This window comes from Triticum aestivum, chromosome 1B (genome assembly GCF_018294505.1).
Source record: "Triticum aestivum cultivar Chinese Spring chromosome 1B, IWGSC CS RefSeq v2.1, whole genome shotgun sequence".
In the NCBI taxonomy this organism is placed as follows: Eukaryota; Viridiplantae; Streptophyta; class Magnoliopsida; order Poales; family Poaceae; genus Triticum; species Triticum aestivum.
The window spans coordinates 36,968,073-36,982,575 of record NC_057795.1 but is presented as its reverse complement, the minus strand read 5'-3'; the positions used below and the strand labels follow the sequence as shown (position 1 = coordinate 36,982,575).

At 48.7% G+C, this 14,503-nt stretch overlaps 1 protein-coding gene and 1 pseudogene across 1 annotated transcript; one reads left to right on the top strand and one right to left on the bottom strand.

The window, feature by feature from the left end:
• The first annotated feature begins 2,866 nt into the window (after window positions 1–2,866).
• On the top strand, window positions 2,867–5,291 carry LOC123085860 (uncharacterized). Its single transcript, XM_044507576.1, has 2 exons — window positions 2,867–3,107; window positions 3,728–5,291. The coding sequence occupies exon 2, from the start codon at window positions 4,378–4,380 to the stop codon at window positions 5,266–5,268; it is 891 nt and encodes a 296-aa protein (XP_044363511.1). The 5' UTR covers window positions 2,867–3,107; window positions 3,728–4,377; the 3' UTR covers window positions 5,269–5,291.
• A 2,300-nt stretch (window positions 5,292–7,591) lies between these two features.
• On the bottom strand, window positions 7,592–8,272 carry LOC123076546 (choline-phosphate cytidylyltransferase 2-like; annotated as a pseudogene).
• Window positions 8,273–14,503: the final 6,231 nt, after the last annotated feature.

Below are 14,503 nucleotides of genomic sequence, written 5' to 3'. Positions count from 1 at the left end.
GTGTGTTCTCTTTTTTTCCGATGATATTCTGGTCTTCAGTAAAACACTCAAGGACCACGTGCAGGATCTGAGACGGGTGCTCGCACTGTTGCGCAGAGATCAATGGAAGGCCAAGTTTTCCAAGTGTGATTTCGGTCGACAGAAGCTCTCATACCTGGGGCACGTTATCAGCGAGCAGGGGGTCGCTACTGAGCCATCAAAAATCAGAGCAGTGGCACAATGGACAGCACCAACCAGCGTCAAGGAAGTTCGCAGTTTTCTGGGCATGGCAGGATATTACCATCGCTTCGTCAAGAACTTTGGAATCATAGCTCGACCGTTGTTCAACCTCCTCAAGAAGGGGGTGCCGTTTGTGTGGACCTCAGCAAGAGAAACAACTTTCCAAGTGCTCAAGCAACAGCTAGTCGAGGACCCTATGCTTGCCCTTCCAGACTTCTCCAAGACCTTCATCGTAGAAACATATGCCAGCGATAAAGGGATCGGAGCAGTTCTCCAACAAGGTGGCCATCCGATTGCTTACATGAGCAAAGCGCTGAGTCCACTATACCAAGGCCTCTCCACATATGAAAAGGAGTACCTGGCAGTGATTGTGGCAGTGGACCAATGGCGACCGTATCTCCAACACGATGAATTCATCATTTCAACGGATCAGCGCAGCTTGGTCCATCTCAATGAGCAGCGCCTCACTACTCCTTGGCAGCAAAAAGCATTTACAAAGCTGTTGGGGCTGCGGTTCTCAATCCGTTACAAGAAAGGAAGCGACAACACCGCGGCTGATGCTCTGTCTCGGACCAACTCCACGGAGATCCTACACTCGGTCAGTTCATGTCAGCGTGTCTTGCTTGAGGACGCCATAAACAGCTACAACAGCAACCCTCAAGCTCAACGCCTCCTCGAGCAGCCCACCATCCGCGAGGATCCCAAGGGACGGTTCGCCTTGAAGCAAGGACTGCTGCGTTTTCGCGACAGAATATGGCTTGGAGGATCGACATAGATGCAACAACGCATCATATCAGCTTTCCATGACAGTGCTATGGGAGGGCACTCAGGTTTTCCGGTGACATACCGCCGCATCAGGAGGCTGTTTGCCTGGCCAAAGATGAAGGTGCACGTCTTGCAGTATGTACGCTGCTGTCAAGTGTGTCAGCAAGCAAAACCCGACCGTAGTGCATCTCCGAGCCTGCTCACGCCACTGCCTATACCTCAAGAATCATCGGACTTGATCACCATGGACTTTGTGGATGGTTTGCCACAATCAGGACAGTTCAATTGCGTTCTGGTAGTGGTGGACAAACGTACCAGGTTCGCTCATTTTCTGCCTTTAGCGCATCCTTACACTGCATCCAAGGTGGCCTTGCTTTACATGCAACAACTCTACAAACTGCACGGATTCCCTGGTGCAATTGTGTCTGATCGCGATCCAATGTTCACCAACCATTTTTGGCAAGAGTTGTTCAAGTATGCGGGCACGGAACTGCGCCTGAGCATGGCAAATCAACCACAAACAGACGGCCAGACCGAGAGGGAAAAGCAATGCATCGAGACGTACTTGCGGTGTTTCGTCCATGCGTGTCCCAAGCGCTGGAGCTTCTGGATACCACTGGCGCAGTTCTGGTACAACACCTCGCACCACACGGCGATCGGCATGACCCCTTTCAAGGCAATGTTTGGCCGCGAGCCAAGGCACTGGGGGATTACAGCTACAACGGCTTGCATGGTGCCAGCGCTGCAGACTTGGCTCGAGAAGCGAACCATCATGCAAGGGGTTATCAAACAACAGCTGCACTGGGCGCACCAACTGATGAAGGATCAGGCTGACAAAAAGCGCTCGTTCAGGCAGTTCCAAGTGGGCGATCAAGTCTTCCTCAAGCTTCAACCATACATCTAGACGTCAGTGGCTCCAAGGGCAAATCACAAACTGTCGTACAAGTTCTACAGACCTTTTCCGATCATCGCCAAGATCAATGACGTCGCCTACGAGCTCAAACTACCTCCTCAAGCTACGGTGCATCCAGTCTTCCACGTCTCCCAGCTCCGACAAGCTCTCCTACCGGGCACAACGGCATCCACTACGCTTCCACCACAAGAAGAAGACCTCGCGGTGCCTGTTGCTGTTCTGCAATCAAGATGACGCGAGAAGAACGGTGCCATGAAGGAGCAAGTGCAAATCCAATGGTCTGTTCCTGCGGTCGGTACCACCTGGGAAGACAAAGAAGCGCTCCAAGCTCGGTTTCCGCACGCAGAGGCTTGGGGACAAGCCTCTTCCGAAGAAGGAGGGGGTGTTGGCGCTCCTGACCAGCATACCCCACCTGCCAGCCCGTCAGCAAGGCCCAGGCGTGCCCCAGGCCCAACCCACGCTACTTTGGCCCAGAGTGGAGGAACATGTGGCTCAAGAGCAAAGAGGTACTTAAGCCTGCTACCAGGGCAGGCTAGGGCATCCGAGGATCACGGCGGACGGCTCCTGGCAGCTACCAACTCCCGATCCATTTTCCTCTTCCTCCTCGCTAAGAACCCTAGCTACTTCATATTCGTGTAATCGCTGCCAACTCCTGTATCTGTGAGTGAGATTGCCACCCATATTCGAGATACTACTGTGTCCCTTACATCTCCGCCCCTGGCGCTTCGGTGTGTTAAAAAAATAACCAAGACAAGACAAGGTCCAATGAGATCGTGCGTGCCTCCTCTTTTATTTTTCTACTCGTGGATGCTTCCCTCGTGTATACGATGGCTCACGTAACCACCGATGCGCTAATTTTGGTGCTAATTCTAGTACGCCTAGGATATCGGGAATGAGGGAGTACAATTCTGTTTCCACAGCTAGCCCAGTCGATATATACTTTTTTTTTAAACTCTATATATACTTTCTCCTACACGAGGGACGAGTGCCTCAGATCACGATCCCGAACTTGGCCTCCAGGCTCCAGCGGTCGCCGGCGCCGCCCGCACGCGGACGGCCGTACCGCGCCGGCCCCTCGCGGTCTCACCTCCTCCACCTCCAGTCCCCCCTGTCTGCCTACCCTCGCCGGCAGGTTGCCCGTCGCAGCTCGGTCCCGCGGCCGCGCCACCAGAGACAGCACGCGAGCGCCGGAGCAGCCTGGAAGGACCTGGTAAGCCTGCTTCCGCTTGTTCATATTATCGACTGCCTGATGACCTGCTGTATTGTTGTGCCCTGCTGCCCCCATTAACCCTAAATCCCCAGTGCACAATCCCAAGCGTTACATTACTTGTTTTAACTGTGTTGCTGATATTTTCGGAATCCCCAACTTAATTCAGTTTTATAATTCTTGTGGTTGTTGTAATTGTAGAATCACGCACATTTCAAACGTACGATGGAACTGCAGTGTTATGTATCAATTGGCTGTTTATATTCTTCAGTTGCCCACTTTTTACCTCCGTTCTATTTTTTACTTTTTGACAAGTGCGCCCACCATCCGACTACTTTCTGGTCCGGCAATGCATTGAGCAGTTTTATCACGTCCACTCTTGTGTTGTATCAACTTCACTAGTTTCTTATGCTAGTTTGGTGTTACTTTTGTTGTACAATTGTCAAAAATGAAGAGACTATTATATTCATGTAAGACTATCATTTCTTCCCAACTATTTGTATTTGCTAACTCTAAACATATTTGGTGAGCTATAATATTTATTGTAAAACCTATTTATATTGTTCTTTTCGGTAAGACTGTACTATATGTCATCCCAATATTTATTTTTTAATATGGCACAGGAACTCCGAAACTTTTCTGCTATACCATTGCCACTGAAAGCCATGCCCATGTTGCGTCGAGTGCGGCCTCACACGTCTGGCGGTGAGGACCGCCTTAGTGCGCTCCATGACGATCTGATCCTCCTCATAGTAAGCAGGCTGGACACCCGAACAGCCCTCTCCATGGCCATCCTTGCCAGGCGTTGGGTTCGCATCCCGCACAAGCTGTCCGCACTCGACTTCAGGGTGAGCGACATACTCCCGCCGAGTACGAACGGACCGTTGCCCTTCGCCAACTCAACTTGCCGCGTGACGCCACTTTGGCCGGGACACTCGACGGTCTCAAGGCGCGATGTGAGATCGACACAATAAGGTCATTCGCAAACGGAATCACGAGCTTTTTGGAAGCAGACAGTGGCCATGACCGGCATGTAAAGACCCTCCGTCTCGAGTTTTTTCAGACATACAATAGCATTTGTGTGGACCACCTTATCAATGTTGCAGTCGGTGCATGGGGGGTGGAAGATCTGGAGGTTGTCGTCAGGCCATCGTCTGGTTATGATCAGACGCGGACATACAACTTCCCCCACAACTGCCTCAACCTCCGGTCTTGCCTTCGCAGCCTGACTCTGGGCAAGTACTGTGCACTGCCACCGCTGCATAACTACAACATGCTTACTAAGCTCGTCCTGCATGACATGTCTGCTTCCACATCCGTGAACGTGTACGAGAGGGTGTTCAGAGACTGCATTGGGCTGCAGGTGTTGTACCTCACGTCCTGCTCCTGCGCACATACCACTTTGGTGGTGGACGCGCCGTGTTCACATATCAGGGAGCTCGTCCTGGAAGAGTGCTCATTTTTTGTGATCGAGCTGCGCGACCTCCCAATGCTTGTCCGTCTAGCGTGCAGCCTAACCGACACTTCAAAGATTCTATTTGGCTCGGTTCCGAGCCTCATGGACACTAACCTTTCATTCTCTCTAGAGGATGATAGTATAGTGGCGGCACGGTGGATAAATGAGTTCGACTCGTTCCTCGGTATGTCCCCCACCATGGCGAACCTCGTCATCCGATTTATTGGACGCAGAACTTGGATTGGAGCTAGCAGTCCGGAGAAGAAGTTGCCGCACCTGAAAAAGCTCCTTGTCGCTGACATGCCTTCAAATTGGGATATCTCATGGACACGTGGCCTCCTCATGGCCTCGACATTTCTCGAGGTCATGCACATCCACGTGCCTCACTCAGAAACGGAGCCTGATTATCTGCGCGGGATGAATTGGTCGAAATCACGCAATGAGCTTCGGCACCATCACCTCAAGGAGCTGGTCGTGATTGGATACACGCAGCGTAACATATGGCTTTTGAAGTATGTTGTGAGGGTGTGCACATCGTTGCAACGCATTGTTTTGCTGAAGGATGGCCATGTTCGGTACATCGGACTCTGGGATTGGCGGATGGTCGGGCAGCAAACATGTCCATGGAGCGATGATGAGAAAATGGTGTTGAGAAGAATGATGAAAAAATTTGGGCTCAGGCCTCTTCCTAAACTGATCTTGGGATGATCTCTTTATTTGCTCTTATATACACATTGTTATGGAACCTAGAGGGATCTTGTGTTCGATGGGAAAATATGTTTGTCCTCAGTTTAGTTTCACTCGATCGATGTGCATTTTCCAGTTCTCAAACTAAATAGTAGTATAGTTTGTGGGAGTAGCACAAAGAGTATGCCAACATCCTTGGACGCCTGCAATCTCAAGCTTCAATGGTACGTGCAGGGCCAAGTAACTCCACAGCCACGTACTACGAACATGCCTCATCACAGGCACTCAGGGACGCAGGCACCAGTTCGTATCATCCTGGTGCTGTGTACGGTTAATCTGATGGCAACATTCGTGATCATCAACCGGCAATGGTGGAGCCAACATCTGAACAATGGGTGTGCATAGACCAGTAAAATACTTTTACTCAAGTTTATTTATGTGTAGTGTTATATATATGAATTATACCTGATTATACAAGCATTTTGCTAAAATAGTGGGTATACATTTGTACACCGACGTCCTCAACTAGCTCCGCCCATGTCAACCGGTCCATGTAGGGGTGGGCATAAAAACCGATGAACCGAAGACCGAACCGATGCTGAAACCGAATTTTCAGTTTTTTCTTCTGTCACAAAAAAAAATCGGTTTTCAGGTCCACTAACCGAATAGAATTCAGTATGTTCGGTTTTCATCTCGGTTAACTGAACAACACGAGCTGGCGTAAAGGGGTAGAGAACCAACGCAAAAACAGACACAACGAACGAGTGAATTGCAAAAAACATCGACACTTCAGGCTAGGGTTGCAGAAACCACACATCTACAGAATTGTGCCAAAAACCACTAATTTTTTATCTAACTTTTTGCAAAAAACACTAGTTGACTGATTTAGCCCATTTAATGATGATTATGACAGGTGGAGCCCACTTTTGTTGACATGGCGTAACGGTTCGAGATGAACGTCATTAGATGCTTTTTTTGTTGCCAAAAACTCCCCCAAACTCTGCTCGCTGCTCAGCCGACGTATGAACTCCCCCCGCCGCCGGCGGCATGCCCTGCTAACGCCGCCGCCCCTCCCTCCCCGACCTGCCGCCGTCTTCAAGCTAGATATGCCGCCGTCGCCAAGCATATCAGGCGAGGGAGGCCATTGCGAAGAGGGAGGCCAGTGCCGCCCCATGCCCGTCCCTCTCCGATGCCGCTCCACGCCCATCCCTCTCAGGCGCCACCCAATGCTTGTCCCTCTTCGACGCCGCCCCACGCCCGTCCCTCTCCGGCGTCACCCCATGCCCATCCCTCTCCGGCGCCGCCCGACCTGCATCACAGGAGATGGGCCGCCCCTGTCTGCCGGCGCACGACCCCGGGGCCGCCCCTGTCCGCCGGCGCACCACCTGGCGACGTCCCTGTCCGCCTGCGGACGACCCTGCGGCCGCCCCTGTCCGCCGGTGCACGACCCTCGAGCACGCCCCGCCGCACGACCCAGACGAGGTCATCAACCCCCTGGTGTTGTGGCTCATCTGCGGCGGCGACCCAGGCGGGAGCTTGCGGCGGCTTCGGCCATGGAGGCAAGTGGCGCCGCGCGCCCCCTCGCCGGCGACAAGAACCATGGCCGGCCGGGGTAATGCTGCTCTGCTCGCCTGCTCGGGGTAGACAAATCAAGGAGCTAATTGCTTTTTTGATTTTTAACTAAGGGGGTCTTTGTAAAATTATAGTGTTTGTTTTGTAAGTCTAGAAAACTCCTCATCTAACGGCGTCGAACTTAACCATTACGCCACGTCATCATTTACGCGACCCACCTGTCATAATCATGCTCAAAACGATCTAAACCGTCAACTAGTGTTTTTTGCAAAAAATTAGACAAAAAATAAGTGGTTTTTGGCACAATTCCGTAGATGTGTGGTTCCTGCAACCCTAGCCTGAAGTGTCGATGTTTTTTGCAATTCACTCCACAACGAACGCTCCCGAGAGTAGCGCTCACGACCCCTTTTTTCGAGAGCTCGCCCACGATCGCCACCAACGCACCGCGCGCGTCTCGCATAATACTAGTGGTTGGGGCGCACCCTTGGTGCGCCAACTGAGAGGAAATTGGGGCGGTGCCAGGTGGGATGCGCCTCTTCCACTGTCCTCTTTGTATTATACATTGACATTGTTCTATTTGTTGTCCATCAACAAAAAAAAATATACAAAGGTTTGACTCAGGTAACTCAACCACTTTACACGCACAAGCATCACATTCCATGACACGAAGCACAACTATAGCAAATAATCACTTTCTCGGTGTTTGTTCACACCACCACCACCACACCATGGGCATCCCACTGCATTTCGCATCCTAGCCTGGTCTGGAAGATCAGGCCGCCGCCATCTGCTGCATGAGACCACCGGCTATGCCTTTGCCGGCCTGGCTCCCCAGCCTCTCTTCGTACCCGGTCCTTGATGGCATTCTCCTAAGTAATTATTACAACATCATCAGTATATCTCTTTCTCCTCAGTATCATGTTCGACTCGGCTACTCTGTTAAGCTTCCAAGCAAAGTATACTATACCATGACGTGGCAGTGCTCCTCGAACTTCTCCAGGAAGCCGACCACCCAACGATCCGCATTCTCCAGCCACTCTTCGTGGTTTATCCCAGCCGTCTTCGCCGCCGTTTGCAACTACACATCACATGAGGAGATCAACACAACTGATAATCATCAGGGCCTAAATAAACGTCTATTCTGCCATACGGATGGAATGGTCGATCTGTAGATTGCTCGCAAGTAAGATTTGAGCTGAGAACGCCCATGGCTTGTTACCTTTTCTTGTTGTGCCTTCACAGTCTCTCGCAGTTTATTTATCTTCATATTCACCTGCAGTTGTTTCTCCTAAAAAGAAGACGACCAATACCTAGGCCGGGAGACCAAACGAATAACATCACAATATTCTCGAAAGACAAAAAATAAGCCATGTGCCAAGCTCTACTTGTCACATAAAAGGATTGGTTAAGTGTCATCAGAAACGTGGCTAACCTTAGCATAGCTCACGCCCATATCTACCTAGTATTTCAAACTAACCTTTCTGACCTAGTATAGGAACTTCCTGGAAAAATAATATTTACCGAGTATGTACACTTGTATTTCGGGTCAACCAGAACGAATGATTTAGGGTCAGTAAGCATACATATTTTAATAACATACTAGCACAAGAGCCGTGCGATTGCAACGGGGCATATAAATTTTAGTGGTTTGACATTATGTTATAGCACAAAAGACCATGCGTTATAGTGAATACAAAATAAGTAAGCGTGTGGTTAGAAACCTGAAAAATATTTTACCAATCAAACAACTTCTATTATTTGGTGGTTCAAATGAATGGTATCAAAGATACACATCAACATTGTCAGCTAATAGAATTTGCAAATAATGCCAGCTCAATAGTCATGTGGCATGTTCCCAATTGCAACAAAGAAGATTCTATTTTAGCTTGTTACACAAAATTTACATTTTTTTTCTAGAAGAACTATTGCCTATAAATAAATTAAATAATAATGATAAACTTTAGCACAATGCAATGGTTCATATTTTTTAATTTAAGATGAAGGACATGAAAGAGAAAATGATGACCATGCTAAGGCTACAGGGAAAGGCATACAAAGCATATCATACAGTTATTATATAACACCACACCTTTAGACATTTCCAAATATACAAAACATAAGGTACTGAATTCTTTTACATAGACTAATATGATTCAAAAATACAATGGTCGATGAGAGGACAAAAAAGGCTCAGGATTTTCTTTTGTACATCAATGCCAACTAAAAATAATAAGAATTGTAATTAAAGAAAAGCGATCAAAAAACTGTTAAGAGCATTTGACTTGCACTCTGACTCAATGTTTTGCTGGCACATTTCCTCATGAACAAATTTTCTTTACTAACCCTCCTATAAACTTTCAGCTGGATGTCGGTGCCACCGAACTACCCGCTCAATTGTAGGCTCAACTCCAACCAGCTCCATTCTAGGAATAGATGGATTTTTAGTTTTCGACTCCTACTTCAAAAAAGTTTGTTCGTCCTCTACTTTGAGTAGGAACCATAGTCATACTGCAAACACATCAAAAGTAACGGTTGAAGTAATTGAGAATAATATTCTCAAGTTTAATATACACAGGAAAATAAAAATATCATTATAACAAACAAGGAAAAAGGTTTATAAGTTCTATATTGATGCTCACAATGTCTCTATCCAGCTCAGAAAGTCATTTTACTTTTGAGAGCATCATCGATTTAATCTTTATTTTCTCAAGTGGATAACAATTCCTCATTGTCACCAACTACACAATAGGAAATGTGAATAAAAAGACTGCATTAAGAATTAAGGGAGAAGTCCAGGGAAGTTTAACCCCCACTCTCAAATGAGGGATCCATGTGCTTACTTTGCTTTCCATGTAGCTTCAAAATAATGTATTACCTGTTGTAGATTTTTACTTGTTCTCACTGCCATTCTACTGGCAATTCCACAAGGAAAATATATGCCTTCTTCTTTCATAGCAGTGAACGCTGAACCAGGACCATTAAAGAGAAGATAATTTCTCATCAAATTGCCCAGCACTGTAATGAGAAGAGAAGCATCCATAAAGTAATAAACAAACTGAATCTGAATGTACCTCATCAAATGAAGGTGGCAGAAGTGTGGCGACCTAGCATAGATGTTTCACAGCCTCAAGGCTTGCAGAATCAGAGAAGTCAGAAGCCTGCTATGTATAATATGTAGGCATGTCTTCTTACTTCATGAGTCTCTATCTACTTTCCAGTAGGCAAACTTATCTTACTTGAGAATCCTCGCTTCTTTCCAGATTTCATGAGAAAAGTGATCCCAATGGTAACTCTGAAGTTGATGAGTGCGCTAGGATGCTAAAAGATGCAGCTGAAAGCTTGATTTCATATTTTATTTAAAATAATAGTCAGTGCTATTACTTGCTGGTAGTGACTGCAAAATGTTTGAATTTTTCACTTTTTAGCACAAAACGCGGCTATAGAAGAGTACTGGGGAAAGTGACACCAGGAACATTAAAAATTCCAGGAGTACAGAGTAAAGAAGCCCTACTTCCAGATATTAGCTTATGCTGATAAACACAAAAATGAAATGATAATTGCTGCTAACCAAGGCAAGCCCAGCATCTTCTCCCTTCTTTAAAGCTTCATCTATCTCTGGGTCACCAGAGTGATTCTTTGCCCAATCATATGTAGTTTATGGTCATTGGTCATCATAACATCTACATTTTAGCGCTGGGTAATGAAAACAGATCAGAACATGGTAAATTTAACTGAATATGTCCCACAAATATTTGTACGACGGATGCTAGTTTAACTCGAACCAATTGCACTAAATAGAATAGAACACTTGAAAGAAGGTAAAATCAGCCTCCGCACCAACGACTTTCACTAAGTAGAAGGACATTCCCTTCCCCAGCAGCCCCACACCAAGACCTCGATGTGAGCTTCTGCTAAAAATCATAAAATGAAATGTGGCTTTACAGAAGATAATGATTTTCCAACAATGTTAGAATATCAGAACTGATCCAGTTCAAAGAACGGAAAGGTAAAGAAGGTGGACCTGTGGGAAAGACTCCCGCAGTGCACTGCCTAACACAAAGTTCTTTATTGTTTTCTCGGATATAGAGAATAACTAAATATTTCATATTTTTATATTAGGTTTTTAAACATTTTTTCCACTCTATAAGTCTCCACTGATTAGACTGAAATAGAGTCCAGTAAATTAATGGCCGATTGATTTTTTTTTTTGAGGTTTGGCGGCCATCTCTTTTTCTGTTCCGCTAGTACTATAACAAAATTCTGCAGATACCTTGGCAACAGTAGCGGAATCCTTAACACAAACCAGTAACGCAAGTACATGGTAGCTAAGAATATATAGGGGCTAACTTGGAGCAAGAGAACTCCTTTAGGTATTACCATTATTATTGTCAAGCACATCTACCAGAATCTTTTTTTAAGGGAGAAACATGACAGTAGCCAATTTATTTAGTTCTCATCAGTAAATAAAAACAGGTACTAAAATAGTTATCCAGGAAGGGTAGCTTCCTAGTTGTAATCATACCTAATTGTAGAACTCCGGATACGATTTAGTGTGAACGACGCACCTTCTGAACTCCTGACCTCCAGCCAGAACAATCAAATTGATCAACATATTGGATTGGCCTGCTTGGGACGTAGCTAGTAAGTCAGCTATCTTGATTGGGACGTAGCTAGTAAGCCTCATGAAATCAATCAAGTGGCCTGCTTGGACGTAGCTAGTAAATCAATCCAGCCGAAAATGTCCCAAGCACCAGGAGGAATCTGCTAGTTAGTAATAAAATCGATCAGCAAAGATGGTATATGTTCAGATCTTGGAGAAGTATGGACAAATAGTTTACAGATAATCAATTTGTAGATTTCCTAGCTTATGAAGAAGTACAATACATCATCTATCCAGGACCGGGAAGCAACACTAAATTATGGCATGATATCATTCACTTCTTTTTGTTACCAATGAACACTAAATTGACCACTTGCTACTAACAAAACTGAGATTACCAGAAGCAAGTCCACCTGATCTCACCGGGCTCGTTCTGCCGCCACCACGAAGGCAAGATTGATCCACCACCTCCAGGAATCCAAGAAAGAGGAGAGAAAGAGAGAATCAGTCGATGGATTCCGATCCGCCGTCCCGAACTCTACTCCCCGCTTGCCCAACCTCGAGCGAGGTGGGTGCGCCGAGCGGGGCGGCTGCGAGTGCGGCCGGCGGCACGCTGCGGCAGCGGGGGCGGGCAACGCGCGGTGGCGGCGGGGCGGGGCAGGGCAGGAGGTGGCGGCTGCGGTGACGGGCGGCGAGCGGCAGCGGAGGACGGCGCGCGGTGAGGCGGGGTGGGGCTGGAGGTCGAGATGGGATTGAGGAGGCAGCGCCATGCGGTGGTTGGGCTATTTTTTTCCTTTCTCTCTCCATACCGATTCGGGCCGACTTATATTGAGGATCGCAGGTTGATTACTTAAAACTTCAGGGGTTTTTCTGCAAAATTGCTGACGACGTACGACCAGAAGCGCTCGCTGGTTTATTAGTAGGTAAAGATAAAAGAAACCCTCCCTAAAAACACATTCTGTGCAGGTGCAGTCATCATGACCTTCCACGTAATTTAGGACAGAAACATCTATGTACGTAAAAAAAATTGAAAAAGGAGGAGGACCCTGGCCTCTTCATCTGGACGATACATGCAGCCACTTTATTAATTATTTACACAAGACATTACAAAGTCATACAATAGTAAGCCTAGAGCCACCGTCTAAGCGACATAGGCGACATCTGTCGCTACTCCTATCCAGTTGATGAAGGGATGTTGATAGTCTGGGCCTAATACCAAACAGACTTCGCAGCCAAACCAAACATTAAGACCTGAGGTCCCAACCAGGACGCCTGCCGGCTATGGGGCACCCACCAGTCCGGCGCACTCCTCAACCAGGACGACTGCTGGGTATGAGGCCGCCGCAGCCACCTGCCACCAATTCATCTTTAGTACTGTACTGCTGCATCAACCTTGCCCAGTCTAGCTGCCGTCGACGCCACCACGACGCCAGACAGCGCCACCATCATGCGCTCATCCATCATCACACGCCCATCGGCGAGACCCCGCTGCTCCATGCCGCTGAGAACCGCCATTGTCAACATGTCAGATGCCATGCTGCTCCTCCTCTTGTCCCGTCCAGCCAGCACTTGGTCCAAAACGATGCCCCAGGAGGGAGAACGACATCGAAACATCGTCATCGTCCGATCCGGTAGACCCAGATCTAGGGTTTCCCCCGAAACCTCCCGATCAGGTTGACGTGACCTGGAATGACAATACCTCGAAAAGGAAATGACGTCAGAGACGCCGCCATCGTCCTCCAAGACCATAGTCAGGCGCGATTTTCACCAGAAGCCGTGTCATCCCAATCTCGTAGCTGGCTAGAACCACGCGGAGTCTCGCCGTGAAGACGTATGCCGCCGCTGGTACTCCGTCAGAGATCCTCTATACCCTCAACAGTCCCTCCACGCACCGCCGGCCGGCCAAGACCACGCTGCAGCGGATCTGGCCGTGACCCACCTTCAGGCAGAGCCATCCACTAGTTCATACATGAAATGCTGCCACCATCCATGCACGAAGGGAAGCCCATCACCTTCCAGGACCGCTAGCCGCCGCCGCCCTGCCTGCTGCCCCTACCGCCTCAAGGGGATCCCGCTGCAGATCCGCCAGCCCTAGCGCCTTGGCACCGGGCCCGCCGCCGCAGCGGACCTCGCCGGTGGCAGCGACGACAGGAGGATGGCCGAGGGAGGCTGGCGACGCTGGTTTTTTGACCCCCCGGTGTCGCCCAAGGAGGCGATGCGAGGGGGTACGAGGGGGCCGAGGGAGCCATCTATGTGTTGGAAATCTTAGCACTTTCCGACTAATCTAATCCATGAGTAAACAGTAAGCATGGCAAATACGGTATGCATCTCGTACCGATACCTAAGCATGTTAGCACGTACAGTATATAGAACCGAAACATCTATGAACAACATATATACGGCTAGCACATGAACGGGCAAATAGGGGATGAACGAGTCATCCCTCCCGTTGGCCAGGCCAACGCGGCGGCGGTAGCGGCAGCCTCGGCATCGGCCGAGGCCTTCTCTGGGCGGCAGCGTCGTCAACCATGGGGTCGATGCAGGGTAAGTACTGGAAGCAGAGGCGGACGGAGACGGGGACGGATCGGGAGCAGTCGCGCGGAGACACTCCCCAAAAACCTTATTGTCGTTCTCCCGGGCAGGATCTCGAACGACGGGGTTCCGGAGGCACCTGCTCTCCCGACCAACCGTGCACGCGGTTGTTGGGATGGGATCGCCGGAAGCAGCACAGAGAGAGGAACAGTAGACGCCGGCTAGGTTTGTATGAGAGGGAGTGAGTGAACTGAGTTAGGGTTCACTCCACTGGCCAGCGCCTTCTCATATAGGCCGCCAGGTAGATGGGCCTAGGCCAGGCCCACGACTAAGTCCGTGAATATCCCACGGTCCAACGTCTCGAATAGTGGCACTTCCATAAGCGACTCGTTAATTAATTAACAATTAATTAATCATTCCTGAGCGGCAAAAATAAGCTTCGGCTCGGCTCATTCCCGCAAACCACGGCGCGCGCGCGTCGTGACAAGGCGAGGCGAGGAGGGCGGCGGAGGAGGAGGAGCGCGCGTGTTCAGCTCCTATTCCCAAGCTCCC

Excerpts from the sequence above, each read along its gene's own strand:
- LOC123085860 (XM_044507576.1), top strand. The coding sequence starts at position 4,378 with ATGCTTACTAAGCTCGTCCTGCATGACATGTCTGCTTCCACATCCGTG.